Source organism: Arachis hypogaea, chromosome 18, assembly GCF_003086295.3.
Source record: "Arachis hypogaea cultivar Tifrunner chromosome 18, arahy.Tifrunner.gnm2.J5K5, whole genome shotgun sequence".
In the NCBI taxonomy this organism is placed as follows: domain Eukaryota; kingdom Viridiplantae; phylum Streptophyta; class Magnoliopsida; order Fabales; family Fabaceae; genus Arachis; species Arachis hypogaea.
This window is the reverse complement of record NC_092053.1, coordinates 128,728,837-128,747,233: the sequence shown is the minus strand read 5'-3', so window position 1 is coordinate 128,747,233 and position 18,397 is coordinate 128,728,837. Positions and strand designations below refer to the sequence as shown.

Here is an 18,397-nt window from a genome sequence, read left to right as displayed (position 1 = left end):
CACACAAGACACAAGCAACAATAGTTGAAAATTTAAATTTGCCAAATGATTTTAGGATCACAAAAACAAGCAATTATTGACAAAAAATTTAATACTAACTGTTACGGCCCTGGATTCCCGCGGGTCAACCCGACCCGAGCTCCACCCGACCCGACTACACGCCTCTCAACCGACCCGGATACGCGTCCCGTACGGCTCTCTCACAGCTATGGGACAGCGTCCTTGGGAATATGGGCCTGCCCTCCAGAGGGGCCCAATACTGACATGTATATAAGGGGAAGACTGGCTCTTCCCCCAAGGTACGTCACGTCCCTACACCACCTTCATTCTGCCTGCACGTATTCTGACAAGAGCGTTGGAGTGTCTTTGCAGGTGGCACCCCCCTTCACACGAAGTGCTCGGGACCTCGCGCCCTCGGACTGGAAGACCGTGACCAGACGAGCCCCTTCCTTCATCCCTGATCCTGACCTGAACCGTCCGGTAACCGACCAACCGAACATTAGCGCCGTCTGTGGGGACCTCGTCCATGGACTTCGTACTAGTCCAGACTGGGACCGGCAGCGAGGCCGCGCCTCCCGTGCTTGGGGGAGGTGCCGTTTCGACAGAAACTCGACAACAGCAGAGGTCGCCCCCAAGGGACGCGACACAGACTCACGAAAGACGCCCCTTCGGAGGAACTGGCGACAACCACGCCAGGATAATGCAAGAGTTGCGCCATAGGATGCAAGACTTAGAACGCCGGCTAGCCGAAAGAGAACGCGACCAACGCACCCCGGAGCAGAGCCCCACCCGCTCCCGTTCAAGGAGCCGCTCAAGGCGCTCACCCAGCCCCCAATACGAGTCGGAGAGCACCGGGGGACGGGGACGAGCCAGAAGAAGAAGTCGGGACCCCATCATTTACGCCCGACACGAGAGACGGCGTGTGTCGAACAGAGGCGAAGAGGACGCCCGTCGGGAGAATGACGAGCCGGGGAGAACTACCCGGGGACCAGTGATAATAGGAGCGACCCCTTTCCACCGTTCCGTACTCGAGGTCCGGCTGCCGAAACACTTCGACAAGCCAACGGACATGAAGTATGATGGAACACAAGATCCCCTGGAACATTTGACGGCCTTTGAGGCCAGAATGAACCTGGAAGGGGTAGGAGACGAGGTCAGATGTCGCGCCTTCCCGGTCACCTTGGTGGGCCCAGCGATACGGTGGTTCAACAACCTCCCGCAGGGCTCGGTGACTCAATTCTCCGACATCAGCCACGCCTTCTTGGCTCAATTCACGACCAGGATTGTCAAAGCCAAACACCCAATCAATTTGCTAGGGGTGACACAGAGACCCGGAGAGCCGACCAGGAAATACCTGGACCGTTTCAATGATGAGTGCCTGGAGATTGACGGTCTAACGGACTCGGTGGCAAGCCTGTGCTTGACGAACGGACTCTCGAATGAGGACTTCAGGAAACACCTTACCACAAAGCCCGTTTGGACAATGCAAGAGATCCAGTGCGTGGCCAAAGAGTACATCAACGACGAAGAAGTCAGCCGGGTCGTGGCTGCCAATAAACGGCAGCCCGCCTACAACCAAGCACGGCACTATGAAGGCAGAGAAAGACCAAAGGAACACGCCAGGGATGGCGGTCCGAGTAAAACACCCAAACCGTTCCCCCGAGTTGGGAAGTTCACCAATTATACCCCCTCACGGCACCAATCACCGAAGTTTACCAACAGATAGCGAAAAAGGGGATACTGTCAAAGCCCCGACCTCTGAAGGACAGGACGGGAGGAAACAAGAACATCTACTGCGAGTACCACAAGGGTTACGGACACAAGACCCAAGACTGCTTCAACCTAAAAGATGCCCTGGAACAAGCTATCAGGGACGGGAAACTTGCCGACTTCTCCCACCTTATCCGGGAACCAAGGAGGCGCAACCGGGACCACGATAGCGAAGACAGATCCCGGTCGACAAGGCGACGGCAGGAACCAGAGGGTGACGACCACGGCCTTACAGTGGTAAACGTGGTAACGTCCAGAAATACCGCCCCAAGGTCAAAGTCAGTACAGAAAAAAGACGCCAAAGTCCTAGCAGTCTCCACCTCGACTGTTAGAAGTTTCCGAGGTATCCCACCCATCTCCTTCGGCCCGGAGGACCAATGGTTTAACGAGACACCGGAAAGTCCGCCCATGGTCATCACGGCCAGGGTCGGAACGGGCCTCGTCAAACGAATCCTGGTAGATACGGGGGAAGACTCGAACATCATGTTTCGAAACGTTTTCGATGTCCTGGGACTGAGGGACGCCGACCTGACGACCCACCAGCACGGTGTGGTAGGGTTGGGGGACCACTTCATCAAGCCGGATGGAATCATCTCACTCCCGACCTCTGTAGGACAGGGGCAAAAACGACGAACAGTCATGGTGGACTTCGTGATATTACGAGACTCCACGGCCTATAACATTATTCTGGGGAGAAAAACCATCAACGACCTCGGGGCGGCCATTAGCACAAAGCTGCTGGTGATGAAGTTTGTCACCGATGACGGATCCGTAGGATCCATCAAAGGCGACTTGGAAACGGCGGTCGCTTGCGACCATGCCAGTCTCTCTCTCAGGAAAAAGTCCAAAGAAGCATCTGGGGTCTTCCTTGCTGACCTGGACGCCAGGATAGACGACAAACCCAGACCAGAGCCAGAAGGAGACTTGGAAAAGTTCAGGGTCGGCGAGGAGGACGATAAGTTCACATTCATAAACAAGAACCTCCCCCACGAGATGAAGGAGCCTTTGATGGAAATGATCAGGGCTAATGCCGACCTCTTCGCCTGGACGCCTGCCGATATGCCCGGAATAGATCCCCAGCTCGTATCGCATCATCTGGCCGTTAAGGCGGGAACCAAGCCAGTGGCCCAGAGGAGGAGAAAAATGTCCCAAGAAAGGGCAGAAGAGGTAGCCAGGCAGACGGCCAGCCTCCTGGAAGCAGGATTCATCCGAGAACTGGACTACTCGACCTGGTTGTCGAACGTGGTCCTGGTTAAAAAGTACAATGGGGGATGGAGAATGTGCGTGGACTACTCTGACCTGAACAAGGCGTGTCCCAAGGATTGATACCCCCTGCCTAACATCGACGCACTCGTCGACGCAGCGGCGGGGTACCGGTATCTGAGCTTCATGGATGCCTACTCAGGATACAATCAGATACCGATGCACCGACCCGACGAAGAAAAAACGGCGTTCATAACGCCAGGGGGAATCTATTGTTACAAGGTAATGCCTTTTGGCCTGAAAAACGCTGGGGCCACGTACCAAAGGCTGATGAATAGGATATTTAGTGAACTTATAGGCAAAACAGTAGAAGTCTACATGGATGACATACTCGCAAAGACCACACGACCCGACGACCTCCTGAGCGATCTTGATGGCGTTTTTTCCTCCCTACGGCAACACGGCATGAGGCTTAATCCGCTCAAGTGCGCGTTTGCCATGGAGGCCGGAAAGTTCCTGGGATTCATGATTACTCAAAGAGGAGTGGAAGCCAACCCCGAGAAGTGTCGAGCAGTTCTCCAGATGAAGAGCCCGGGTTGTATCAAAGACGTCCAACGACTTGCCGGGAGGTTAACGGCTTTATCCCGATTCCTCGGCGCGTCAGCAGCAAGAGCTCTGCCTTTCTTCAATCTAATGAAAAAAGGAATGACGTTCGAATGGACCCCAGCATGCGAAGAGGCATTCAACCACTTCAAGTGATCTTAGCGGCACCACCGGTCCTCGGAAAACCCAAGGCCGGAGAACCGCTCTACCTCTACTTATTAGTAACCGAGGAAGCACTTGCCACAGTGCTCGTTAGAGAAGAAGGGAAGACCCAACAACCCGTTTACTTCGTGAGCAGGGTCCTCCAAGGACCAGAATTGAAATACAGCAAACTGGAAAAACTGGCGCTGGCGCTCCTAGTCTCTTTCCGAAGGTTAAGACAATACTTCCAGAGCCATCGTATAGTTGTAAGGACGGATCAGGCGATTCGCCAAGTACTGCAAAAACCTGACTTGGCCGGTAGGATGATGACCTGGGCCATCGAGCTCTCCCAATATGACCTACAATATGAACCCCGACATGCAATCAAAGCCCAGGCAATGGCAGACTTTCTGGTAGAAGTGACGGGGGACCCCCCCGAGGAAACGGGCACACGGTGGAGGCTCCACGTTGACGGGGCCTTCAACCAAACGTCCGGGGGAGCAGGGGTCATCTTAGAAAGCCCTGCAGGGGTCATCTATGAGCAATCGACTAAGTTCGAGTTTCCAGTGTCGAACAACCAAGCAGAATATGAAGCTCTCTTGGGCGGACTGATACTAGCTCGGGAAGTCGGAGCGACAAAGGTCGAAGTATGCAGCGACTCACAAGTTGTCACCTCACAGGTGAACGGAAGCTACCAAGCCCGGGACTCCCTCCTGCAAAAATACTTGGAAAAGGTTAAAGAAATAACGAGCCAGTTCCAGGAGGTCATCGTCCAACACGTCCCAAGAGAAAGGAACACACGGGCGGACCTCCTGTCTAAGCTGGCGAGCACAAAGCCAGGGTCGGGTAACCGGTCCCTTATCCAAGGCATGGTGAAGGAACCGACGGTCGCCCTCCACTTGACGAAGTCGAGCCCCTCATGGCTAGACCCCATCACCAACTTCTTGGAACTCGGCAAGTTGCCTGAAGATGAGAAAGCAGCCAAAGCCTTAAGAAGGGAGGCGGCTAGATACGCAATCATACAGGGACAACTATTCAAAAAGGGACTCAGCCAGCCCCTATTGAAGTGTTTGCACCCCGACCAGACGGACTATGTGCTTAGAGAAGTCCACGAGGGGTGTTGCGGACACCATATCGGGGGCAAAGCCCTAGCAAGGAAGCTCATCCGAGCAGGATACTACTGGCCGACAATGATGAAGGACTCAAAGGAATTTGTCAAAAAATGCATAAAGTGTCAACAAAACGCCAACTTCCACAAGGCACCGGCCTCCGAGCTAAACTCTCTGACGACTACTCGACCTTTCGCACAATGGGGAGTCGACCTCCTGGGGCCTTTCCCGGTCGGCTCAGGACAAGTCAAATACCTCATTGTCGCCATTGACTACTACACCAAATGGGTGGAGGCTGAACCGCTGGCTACGATATCGTCCTCCAACTGTCGGAAGTTCATGTGGAGGCAGGTGATAACCTGTTTCGGTATCCCGGAGGTCATCATCTCAGACAACGGGACCCAGTTCACGGACAAGAAGTTCATGGAGTTCCTCTCTGGCCTAGGGATAAAGCAGAAGTTCTCCTCGGTAGAACATCCCCAAACAAACGGGCAGGTAGAAGCTGCAAACAAGGTCATCCTTCTTGGTCTAAAGAAGCGCCTAGACAATAAGAAAGGAACATGGGCTGACGAACTCGCCTCCGTCCTATGGTCTTACCGGACAACTGAGCAAAGCGCTACGGGGGAAACTCCCTTTCGCCTAACATACGAGGTCGATGCGGTAATACCAGTCGAAATCGGCGAACCAAGCCCCCGACTACTACTCGCGGGCATGAGCGAAGCGGTCGAAAAGGACCTGATTGAGGAAACAAGGGAGATGGCTCACCTATCAGAAACGGCGCTGAAACAAAGAATAGCCCTGTGTTACAACGCAAAAGTCCTCAAACGAGATTTTGAGGAAAGGGACCTCGTCCTGCGACGCAACGACATCGGCATCCCGACCCCAGGTGAAGGCAAGCTGGCGGTAAATTGGGAAGGTCCCTACAGGGTAAGGGAGGTACTCGGCAAAGGTGCTTACTGTAAATCATGTTGCTTGTATGCGAAGTTTGTATTCGTAGGTTTTGATGAATGACAAACCAACAAAAGACATGAAAGACAAACCAACAAACAACTTGAATGAACAAGCATGTTGAAAGATCAACCAACATTCAACGTTGAGGAATGAAGAGTTGAAAGCAACACAACAACAACAAGAAACTCAAGTCCACAACATTTGAAGACAAGTATAGTGTCTTAGGACTTAGGTAACTTCTTGTTAAGAACCAATTGCTAAATCTCTCAACACACACTCACAAAATGTTTTGATGCACATCTTGCAATTCGATGCTAGCCAAATGGTTTAAAAACTTGTTTTCAAAGGTATAAAAGCATAGGAATTGACTCCAACAAGTTTGAGATCAATCCTAAGCATTTTGAAGTGATTTTAAGCCATTCTTTAAGGTTTGCATCGATGCAAAGATGTTTGCATCGATGCAACCTAGCTGAAAATTCAAATTTCAGCTTCAAAGACACATTTGCATCGATGCAAAGTGTTATGCATCGATGCAAATGATTCAAAAACATAAAAAACGGCTAGTTTTAACAAAACGGCTCCATCCCATTAACTCCCCAACGTTTCTAAGGTTTGGGGAGTCTATAAATAGATGGATTGAAGCCTTATTTCATACACTTGAGTATTTGCAAACTATCTTGTTCATATTCTTTCATTTTACACATTTTTTAAGGTGTTATAATACACAATTTGAGAGAGCAATATCAATTGGTTCAATAGTGCTAAACTTGTAATCATACACTCTTCTAGAGTGTACTCATTTCATCTCAACAATTCTTTGAGAATTGTTTTCTTGTAACACTTTGTAAATTGGAGTGTGATCTCCAAGGTTGAGTCAAGAGTTATAAACACTATAGTCGGTGAGGATACCAAAGAAGTATACTAAGTACTCAAGGCAAATCTTAGAGAAGGAATCTCTAAGTGGAGTGGGTTAGTATACGAGTGGTGATCATATACCGTGAGGTGTTAGAAACTAAGGACTCGGATTGTAAAAGGTTTTGCGCGAGCACCTTGAAGCTTGGCAATAGTGGAACTTCTCAATAGCGATTGAGAAAGAAAGTGGACGTAGGACAAGGATTGTGCCGAACCACTCTAAATAGCGTTTGCATCTCTCCAAACTCATCTCTTTAATATTATTGTCTTTTACCTTTGAGCAAATAAATTGTGATCGAAAAGTAGCTTCGTAAGTACTTAAGGAATGGCTTAAGTCCGATTGGTGAAAAGCTTGATCAATTTATTTGAGTTGGTGTCTATTGGAAAGTAAAAGCTCCTTATAAATGCTTAGCAATTGAGTTAAGCTCTTGGAAAAATACTAGTACAATAACACTTTTGTATATTGTCTTTAACTTTCGCAAAAAGATTCATTGTTGTTGCAATACTCAATTCACCCCCCCTCTTGAGTAATTGTGCATAGGTTCTACAAGTGGCATCAGAGCTTAACCCTTTGAAAGACTTAACCGTTTAAGGGAAAAGATCATGGCAAGCACAAGCTTTAACAACAACAACACTAGTGAAGGTAACTCAACCGCTAGACCTCCTCTTTTTAGCGGAACAAATTACTCTTATTGGAAAAATAAGATGAGAATTTGGATCCGTTCTCAAGATGTGAGAATTTGAAAAGTGATTGAGAATGGAAATCACATTCCAACAAAGACAACAAGCGCTAAAGAAGGAGAAGTCTCCGTCTTAAAGCAAGTACCGAAAGGAGAAAATGAATATAGTGACGATGATTGGAAGAAAGTGGCAATGAATGATAAAGCCATCAACTTCATTCATTGTGCACTTAACGAGCATGATTATATGAAGATCTCTACATGTGAAACCGCTAAAGAGATTTGGGATAAACTCCAAATCACACGAAGGAACCGACCACGTTAAAGAATCAAAGGTATTTATGTTGGTTCATGAATGGGAAAATTTTAAAATGAAAGATGAAGAGAGCATTGAAGAAGCTCTTGAAAGACTCTCCAAGATCTTCAACAACCTAAGCATGCTTGGCACAAAATACAATGATAAACAAATTGTGACCAAGGTGCTTACAAGCCTTACACCAAAATGGAACTCCAAAGTGAACGCCATTGTGGAAGGAAGGCTCTATGATCAACTTACATTTGATCAACTACGAGGTAATCTTCTCACCTATGAAATGACTATGCTAAATAGACAAAAAGGTGAAGAAAGCAAGAAGAAAAGTCTCGCCCTTAAAACAACATCACTACAAGAAGAGAGTGATGATAATGAAGAAGAAGGAGATGAAGAATTTGCACTCTTATTAAAAAGATTCAATAAGTTTGCAATGAAGAAAAACTTCAAGAGCAAAACAAAGGTACCAAAATGCTATGAGTGTGGAGAAGTTGGACACATTAAACCCAATTGTCCAAAACTTCAAAAGGAGGACAAAAACAAGAAATTTAAGAAGAAGGAGAAAGCATACATATCATGGGAGAACGAGGATGAATCCGACTCCGATGACGACGAGGTTGCAAATCTTTGCTTAATGGCAAGCGAAGAAAAGGTTAGTAATGACAACTCCACTTCTTTTAATTTACAAGATGAATATGATGCCTTACTTGAGGTGTACACAAAACTTACCCAAGATTATTCTCTCCTAAAGAAAAAGAATATGGATCTTTTAAAACAAAATGAGATGTTGAAAAATGAGAATATCAATCTTGGAAAAGATAAGTGTAGCACAAGTAGTGATCCATACAAATCTTGTAAAATGCATGAAAATGAAATTACAAATCTTAAGAACACTTTAGCTAAGTTCAATGAATCTTCAAAGAACTTAGATAAAATGTTGAAAAACCAAAAGCATGTTCATAATAAGGAAGGTTTAGGTTTTGAAAAAGGAAAATTTAAAAATACTAAAACTCCTATTAGGCAACCGCAAGCCCAAAAGGCAAGCATGCCTAAAAGGAATGAAGCCTTTAAACATCCTCCTCAACATGCTTCATTTAGAAATTATAATCACAATGCATATAGATCAAAAGATGTTGCATTTAGAAAACAACCTAGGCAACCATTTAGAAACATGCATAGGATGCATAATCCAAATGTCATATGTCATTATTGTAATAAAGTAGGTCATATAGCACCCGTATGCTTTACTAGAATTAAACATATAAACTTTCGTAGTCAAGATACGAGATGGGCACCTTATGGGCATTATGCTCATACTAACCATCAAGGACCCAAATTCACTTGGGTACCTAAATCCCAATTTTAATTGTTTTGTAGGTACGTGTTGGAGCTAAGGATACAAATTGGTATGTTGATAGTGGATGCTCCAAACACATGACCGGCGATGAATCAAAATTCACCGCAATAGAACCTACAAACAAAGGAAACGTGATCTATGGAGACAACAACACCGGCAAAGTAATCGGCGTTGGAAAAGTTGGTAAAAATTCTTCTACCTCCATAGATAATGTTATACTTGTCAAAGGTCTCAAACATAATCTCATTAGTGTTAGCCAACTTTGTGACAAAGGAAACTTAGTCACCTTTGATTCAAAATGTTGTTTGATAAAAAGGCAAGACACTAATGAAATTGTGCTAATTGGACACCGTGTTGACAATGTATACATGATTAATCTAGATGAAGTTTCCTCAAATGATGTGAAATGCCTTGTTAGTAAAAATGATGAAACTTGGTTATGGCATCGTAGAGTAGCTCATGCTAACATGGACCATCTTAGCAAGTTGGTCTCTAAAGAGTTAGTAATTGGCTTACCAAAGCTACGTTTTGAAAAAGACGTCCTTTGCGACGCATGTCAAAAGGGAAAACAAGTAAAGGCCTCTTTTAAATCCAAAAACATTGTTTCAACAACAAGGCCATTACAACTTTTGCACATGGATTTATTTGGTCCTTCTAGGACTATGAGCTTTGGTGACAATTACTATGCTTTAGTTATTGTTGATGATTACTCTCGATTTACATGGACCTTGTTCCTAGCAAACAAGAGTGATGCATTTCGAGCATTCAAAAGATTAGCCAAAGTTATTCAAAATGAAAAGAATTTGCATATATCATCTATTAGAAGTGATCATGGTGGAGAATTTGAAAACAATCTTTTTGAAACTTTTTGTGAAGAAAATGGCATTGAGCATAATTTTTCCTCTCCTAGAACACCACAACAAAATGGTGTGGTTGAAAGGAAAAATCATCATTTAGAAGAAATGGCGAGAACTATGCTCAATGAGGCTAATATTCCTAAGTACTTTTGGGCGGATGCGGTTAGTACCGCGTGTTATGTTATGAATAGGATTATCATTCGACCTATTCTTAAGAAAACACCGTACGAATTGTACAAAGGAAGAAAGCCAAATATTTCCCACCTTCACGTCTTTGGCTGTAAATGCTTTATTCTAAATAATGGAAAAGATAACTTAGGCAAATTTGATGCTAAGGCTGATGAAGGAATCTTCTTAGGCTACTCTTTAACTAGCAAAGCTTTTAGAGTATATAATAAACGCATCATGACTATGGAAGAAAGTATTCATGTCGCTTTTGATGAAACTAACCATTGTTGTGCTAGAAAAGATTTTGATGAAAATGCAGAAAACTTTGATTCACTAAATTTGAATGGTGAAGACAAAGAAAAAGATTTAAATGAAGCCTCTACAAGCTCAACAAAGGATAGTGTTCAAGTTGAAGAAATTGAACCATCAAACGCACAAATAAATGCACTTCCAAAGGACTGGCGTACTTCAAAGGATCATCCTCTAGACAACGTCATTGGAAAAGAAGGAACTTTCGTTGGCCAAACCAAATATTGCAAGGAATTGCTCAAAAGATTTGGAATGGACAATGCTAAGGCAATGGACACACCAATGAGCACTACTTGCTACCTTGACAAAGATGAACAAGCCATTGTTTTGTAGGTTTATGAGTTGATCTTGAGGAAGATTGAAAAATTTGAAGATTATAAACAATGGAGGATCAACAAATTGAAGTTTATAATGGTTTAATTGATATTTCCTTCATAATTTTGTTTAATGATTAATGCTTGTATGCTTATTTGGTGAATAACTCAAAATAGGCTTGGTACCCCTATTTTAAGTTAATGTGCATGCTTTAATATATTTCACTTATTTAGGGGGAATTATGCATGCTTATATATAAAAAGAGGGGAATATCTCATCCTTGAAATTAATAGAGATATTGAACCTAAAAAAAAAAAATTCATTGTTTTATGCATGCTTCTATGACACATTTCAAACTCCTTTCTTTTTGATAATGTCAAAAGGGGGAAGAAAAGTTTGAGGATATTTGAAATTTTGAACTTTTGAAAAAGAAGAAGTTTGAGGATTTAAAAAAATAAGTTTGCGAAACAATGATTTCAAAAAGACTTCCGCTAAGCAAAAAAAACTTTTGATATCTAAATCGTTTTCTTTGAAAAACGCCCTTTAAGGGAACAAATGCACATATTTAGGGGGAACTCCTGCAAAATTTTTGAAAGAAGTCTTCTCCAAAGTTTTCTATAAAACAAAGTGCATTATTGTTGCTTTCAAAATCATTTATAAATGCATATCCTCAAAATTGGTTTGTCATTATCAAAAAGGGGGAAATTGTAAATCATGTTGCTTGTATGCGAAGTTTGTATTTGTAGGTTTTGATGAATGACAAACCAACAAAAGACATGAAAGACAAACCAACAAACAACTTGAATGAACAAGCATGTTGAAAGATCAACCAACATTCAACGTTGAGGAATGAAGAGTTGAAAGCAACACAACAACAACAAGAAACTCAAGTCCACAACATTTGAAGACAAGTATAGTGTCTTAGGACTTAGGTAACTTCTTGTTAAGAACCAATTGCTAAATCTCTCAACACACACTCACAAAATGTTTTGATGCACATCTTGCAATTCGATGCTAGCCAAATGGTTTAAAAACTTGTTTTCAAAGGTATAAAAGCATAGGAATTGACTCCAACAAGTTTGAGATCAATCCTAAGCATTTTGAAGTGATTTTAAGCCATTCTTTAAGGTTTGCATCGATGCACACTCATCTTGCATCGATGCAAAACATGCAACGACTTGTTGCATCGATGCAAAGATGTTTGCATCGATGCAACCTAGCTGAAAATTCAAATTTCAGCTTCAAAGACACATTTGCATCGATGCAAAGTGTTATGCATCGATGCAAATGATTCAAAAACATAAAAAACGGCTAGTTTTAACAAAACGGCTCCATCCCATTAACTCCCCAACGTTTCTAAGGTTTGGGGAGTCTATAAATAGATGGATTGAAGCCTTATTTCATACACTTGAGTATTTGCAAACTATCTTGTTCATATTCTTTCATTTTACACATTTTTTAAGGTGTTATAATACACAATTTGAGAGAGCAATATCAATTGGTTCAATAGTGCTAAACTTGTAATCATACACTCTTCTAGAGTGTACTCATTTCATCTCAACAATTCTTTGAGAATTGTTTTCTTGTAACACTTTGTAAATTGGAGTGTGATCTCCAAGGTTGAGTCAAGAGTTATAAACACTATAGTCGGTGAGGATACCAAAGAAGTATACTAAGTACTCAAGGCAAATCTTAGAGAAGGAATCTCTAAGTGGAGTGGGTTAGTATACGAGTGGTGATCATATACCGTGAGGTGTTAGAAACTAAGGACTCGGATTGTAAAAGGTTTTGCGCGAGCACCTTGAAGCTTGGCAATAGTGGAACTTCTCAATAGCGATTGAGAAAGAAAGTGGACGTAGGACAAGGATTGTGCCGAACCACTCTAAATAGCGTTTGCATCTCTCCAAACTCATCTCTTCAATATTATTGTCTTTTACCTTTGAGCAAATAAATTGTGATCGAAAAGTAGCTTCGTAAGTACTTAAGGAATGGCTTAAGTCCGATTGGTGAAAAGCTTGATCAATTTATTTGAGTTGGTGTCTATTGGAAAGTAAAAGCTCCTTATAAATGCTTAGCAATTGAGTTAAGCTCTTGGAAAAATACTAGTACAATAACACTTTTGTATATTGTCTTTAACTTTCGCAAAAAGATTCATTGTTGTTGCAATACTCAATTCACCCCCCCCTCTTGAGTAATTGTGCATAGGTTCTACACTTACAAGCTAGAAAGACTCGACGGCAAGGAAGTACCCAGAACATGGAATACAGGTAGCCTAAGAAGGTTCTACTCATGACCAGACGACTCGCCGACCTGAGAACCCAAACAAATTGTAAATACTCACCTTGTTCGCATGATGATCTGTCTTTTTATTTTATCAAATGCTCGCCATATTGATTAATTTGTTTAGCTAACGACTAACTCATACTTGTCAAAAATTTTCGTACTTGTCCACTACTTTCTTACGTGCGCCGCGCACGAGCGCCCCCTAAAACGGCAGACCGGGACTGATCACCCCGGGGGCCATCTTCCTCATGGCCAAAGCCAACTACGACGACAACACGACCACGGCGATCCAAGCCATAACAAACATAAAACGGGAAAACGGGCGCGAGCCCACCCCCGAAAGAAACAACGACAACAAATATAGCAAACGGCAACCCGGCCAAACGACTGAATAAGTATAACTTACAAAGAGTCAAAACAAAAAACGAGCAATAAGTAGTTCAGCAAATGCGTTACAAAATATCCTAAGTTACAAGACCTCACTTCCTCGGCATGTCAACAATCTTTCCGTCCTGGATAGTCTTGAAAACGCCAATTGACGACGTGTCGAAATCAGGAGCTGCGATCTTTAGCTGAGCCTTCAGGGCGTCTTCGGTCATCGAAATGGCGTTCTTCCCTTGCTCCTTGGTCACCTTAAGCTTCTTCTTAAGCTCTGCGGCTTCGGCTTTAGCGGTTTTCGCCTCTGAGACGGCCTGCTCCCGCTCTTTCTCCAAGGCGGCAACCCGACCCTGAGCGGCATTCAGCTGACCCTCCAAGGTCATCTCACGTTCAAGAAGCCGGGCCACGGTCTCATCGGACGCCTTCAACCTCTCCGCAACAAATGACGCTTTCTCCTCAGCAGCGCTAAGCTTTCCCCCCATCTCGGACAGCTGACCCTGGAGGAGTTCAACTTGGGCCTTGAAGTTATTGTTCGCCTTAACAGAGGACTCGATCTTCCTCCGGAGCGCCTCCATCCCCGATAACTCGAATTCAGCCTTCCGAGCTATCACGGCCCCACGAAGCAAGGTGCGGTACATCCACCTCGCCTGCCTGGACAGCTCGGTCTCGTGAAAATGCTCCTCGGTCCCGGGTATCAACTGTGAGTCAATAAATTTGGTAGCATCAAAGTTCCTTTCCATTATGGTAAGGGCCCCTTCCGGGCTGGAAGACATCCTTTGCTTCTTGGGAGTATGGATGAGCTCCACGTCACTATCCGGCTGGGGGGTGAGAGACGCGTGCCCTCCAGCGGGCCCTTCCTCACGAGTAGAGGAAGCCTGGACCCCTTCAGCCTGTTTCCCCGACACGTCGGCATCCTGGGGAGAAGGCACAGCCTGATTCTCCTTCTCCCCTGAAGGACCCTCCGACTTACCGGCGTCCTTCTCTTCGGCATTCTCGTCGTCACTTGCTTCAAAAAAGGTCTTCATCAGATTCTCAAGACCAGTCACGGTGGCAGACATTTCCACTGCAACAAATAACAGGCGCATTAGTCGTTAGATCGGGAAAAGAAAAACAACAACAAAGAAACATAGGCAAACAAAGAAGACAACTCACGAATATAGCTCCTGGCAGCCTCCCGTTCACCCATAAGGAGATGAGGGTTCACGGGGTTCTTTTCAAAAATGGCAAAAAGTACGTCAGCTATTTGCTTATCTACAGACGACAACCTCTTGTACGTCACCTTGATGAAAGGATTCGACCCCGCACCAAAACTCCAATAAGTCTGGATAAGGCGCTCCCCCTCTAATGACAACCAAAAGGGGTGACGACCTTTGACGGGACGAACTTTGAAGTACTTATCTTTAAAACCATGGTAGGAGTCCTCAAAAAGGCCAAATATTCTCCTACCCTGGGCGGAACGGAAAGAAAGAAACCCTTTCCTCGCCTTCCCCTGTTTGGAATGGTTGGTAAGGTTGAAATAGAAGAGGAAGACGTCCACCGACACCGGCAGCTCCAGGTGCTCGCAAACCATTTCGAAGCAGCGGATCGAAGCCCAGCTGTTCGGATGAAGCTGAGAAGGGGGGACGGATATCCGGTTCAGCAGCGCCATTTGAAAGTCGGAGAACGGTATCCGAACGCCAACTTGTGTGAACATGGACTTGTAAAACCAAATCCAATCGGAGACACGAGGAGAGTGGAAGTTGAGTTCATAAATACGCTCATGGGGTGCAGGGACAATGGCCTCGTAGTTGGCCTCCTCGTCAGTCCCCCCACACAAGTAGCCGGCTTGCCGGAACTCAGTCAACTCCTCCAAGTCCATTTGGTTGGGCGAGCTCCTTATATCGTCAGTCACCCAGGCGTACGGGTCGTAGGCCGCGCCAGATCCAGAAGACCGGGAAACGATGCGAGGCATACCTACATCGGGGTACCACTCCGTTAGACTATGAGGTCGGGAGTCCATAGAAACCCAGAAACTACGCCTTTTCAAACTCAGATCATGGCCAAGAACAGTTAAAAACTACGCCTATCACGTAAATCACCTAAAACCTACCCAGGAATGGTACCCCTCCCTTAATTCGTCTACCCCACCATTGGAAGGCCATTCGGCTAAAGTAAACTAAGCATGCAACAATCGCAAACAACAACTACGCAGCAGTAAAACATAGCATAAACACAAGGGAAGAGGAAGCAGAAATTACCTGAATTGGTTGCAGGAACTTGAGAGGAAAAAGAAGGCACGAGAGGGCTCGAACAGGGAATTTTGGATATCAGGGAGAGAGGAAAGTGAAAATGGCAAGGGTAGGAGGAAAAGAGAAAGAAACTGTTTAAAAACCACCACAAGGAGCGCGAAAAGAGATAGGGGCAAAATGGTCTTTACGCACGGGGTTTTAACTCATTATGAGCATTTAATGCTCAGCACGAAGAACGAAGCGGCGAACGAACGCCTCAGCAGACCAAGGGACACGCGCACAAGAAACGCGCCTCCCCCACGGTCAGCCGACTCGGCGACAACACACGAACAAGGACATCACGCACCACCGATCGCCTCACGACCATCACTGGCGCGTCGGGGCACTGTTACGGCCCTGGATTCCCGCGGGTCAACCCGACCCGAGCTCCACCCGGCCCGACTACACGCCTCTCAACCGACCCGGACACGCATCCCGTACGGCTCTCTCACAGCTATGAGACAGCGTCCTTGGGAATATGGGCCTGCCCTCCAGAGGGGCCCAATACTGACATGTATATAAGGGGAAGACTGGCTCTTCCCCCAAGGTACGTCACGTCCCTACACCACCTTTATTCTGCCTGCACGTATTCTGACAAGAGCGTCGGAGTGTCTTTGCAGGTGGCACCCCCCTTCACACGAAGTGCTCGGGACCTCGCGCCCTCGGACTGGAAGACCGTGACCAGACGAGCCCCTTCCTTCATCCCTGATCCTGACCTGAACCATCCGGTAACCGACCAACCGAACACTAACAAATTGAGATGATAACACATTGATAGTTTATCAAATTCAAGAATCCAAATAAAAAATTAAATTCATGCAATAATCAAATTATAAAAACATAAAGAGAAGAAAGTAGAATATACTATAACACATTGATTAATTAAATTATAAAAACATAAAGAAAAGAAAGTAGAATATGCTATAACACATTGATCAATAATAATGTTTTAATATTACTGCGTCAGCCGGGAGTCGAACCCGGATCTATTGCTTGGAAGGCAATTATCCTAACCGTTGGACTACTGACGCTTTCAATGTACGGCCAAAGAACTTGATATTTTATATGTTGATTATTTGCAATCAATTTCAAGAATAACCATGCTCTTTTGACTCTTTTCTGATCGATCTTTATTTTATAGTAGTAATCATTAGCAAAACATAGAAAGATGTATGAAAAATTAATTTTTTCAAAGATTAGGTTGAACAAACAAATTCAAACAAGGTATAGAAGAGTGAACATTCTAAAGCCAATCAGTAGTTTTATTTGCGCCGTTTATTTTCTGTGTTTGAATCCCTAAAAAGAAAAGAATTTGTAAAGGGATAAATCGAGAGAATGATTATTATTGGATCAATAATTTGCATTGTACATTGGTGCCATTAAGTTATATATTATGATTACTTTATTTTTTTACACAGTTTTTTACTGTCTTAGTTTTTTTTTTTTTTTACGATTTTTTTTATTTTTATTGTAGTTATTCTCTTATCCTTTGTATATATATAATTTTGATGCCTTAGAGACTTTATTTTTGAAAACTTTGAGAAATAGGATGTTGCTGTTTTAAATTTTAAAATTTTATCATATTCTGTTTGAGCTGGTCAGCCTAAATTTTGCAAGTTGTGACTAATTCTCTTTTGTATATACATATATATTTTGTTTACTTTTATTATTATTTTGTGTATCTTGAAACTATTTACAAGGTATTATATACTATGCTTTGTATCTTTCGTGTTAACACATTTTAATTATCGGATGTGAACGCTTTACGCTTTTTAATTTCGCTTTATGCGACTTTGAACTTTTATTCTTTTATTGGGCTTCTAGTTATACTATTTCTTGATTATATACTATTTTATAGAATTTTAGAACTGTCGTGATACTTTATCGCATTTGCAAGAGTTGAATATTTTTTTTTTCTGATAGATAAAAGTTGTAAAATAACTGGTGTGTTAGAGGCCAAAATTTAAAATTTCATTTATACTTAGTTATTAATTTCTATTAAATATTAAATGGCAGAGTAAATAGAATCATATATATATAGTCTACTTTTTAAGATTTAAATTGAGATGTAATAATGATTTATTGTTTTTATTTTTAAGATATATAAATTTTTTTTTTTTAATCTTTTATGAGTTATTACCTAATTCTTAAATTTTTCTCTTGACGACTTCTCATTTTTTGCTAGACTTAAAAGTTCATTACGAGCACTCTGTTAGATGGTCAAATCTCTCCTTATAGATAATATTTTATTAATATAAATGTTTCGGTCTAATCTGTTTAATAAGAAAAAATCTTTGAATTTATTACGTCGCTTTTAGGGCAATTTACGCATCTAAATTGTTTGACCCCAATATTACGCAAATACATTGTTTCCAAATTTAATACGCAAATGCATTGTTTCACTATTTTATGTAAACCGCTACTGGCAGTAGCGGTTTACAGATGTGCATAAACCGCTACAACCAGCCGCGGTTTATGTGTGTGAGTGTAAACCGCTGCTGCCAGCAGCGGTTTACGTGCGTGTGTATGTGAGTGTAAACCGCTACTGGTAGTAGCGGTTTACGTGCATGTGTGTGTGAGTGTAAACCGCTACTGCCAGTAGCGGTTTACGTGTATGTGTGTATACTATTTAAATAATATTATAAATAAAAAATTTAATTTATCATTTCACAATATAATTTAAAAAATATAAATATGCATGTAATAAATTTTTTATTTGTATTTATTATTAGAAGTGAGACCAAATTACAAATAAAAAATACAGTCTTCAAAGTATTGAATTAT

The 18,397-nt window shown here is 43.3% G+C and overlaps 2 protein-coding genes and 1 non-coding gene across 3 annotated transcripts; 2 read left to right on the top strand and 1 right to left on the bottom strand.

Moving 5' to 3' along the window:
• The first annotated feature begins 2,409 nt into the window (after positions 1-2,409).
• LOC140181486 (uncharacterized) lies at positions 2,410-3,096 on the top strand. Its single transcript, XM_072225098.1, has one exon. The coding sequence runs from the start codon at positions 2,410-2,412 to the stop codon at positions 3,094-3,096; it is 687 nt and encodes a 228-aa protein (XP_072081199.1).
• A 593-nt stretch (positions 3,097-3,689) lies between these two features.
• Positions 3,690-12,978, top strand: LOC140181485 (uncharacterized). Its single transcript, XM_072225097.1, has 3 exons — positions 3,690-4,730; positions 5,178-5,800; positions 12,891-12,978. Exons 1-3 carry the CDS (start codon positions 3,690-3,692, stop codon positions 12,976-12,978), a joined length of 1,752 nt encoding a protein of 583 aa, XP_072081198.1.
• A 3,594-nt stretch (positions 12,979-16,572) lies between these two features.
• On the bottom strand, positions 16,573-16,644 carry TRNAG-UCC (transfer RNA glycine (anticodon UCC)). Its single transcript has one exon. It is a non-coding gene; the product is annotated as a tRNA-Gly (tRNA).
• Positions 16,645-18,397: the final 1,753 nt, after the last annotated feature.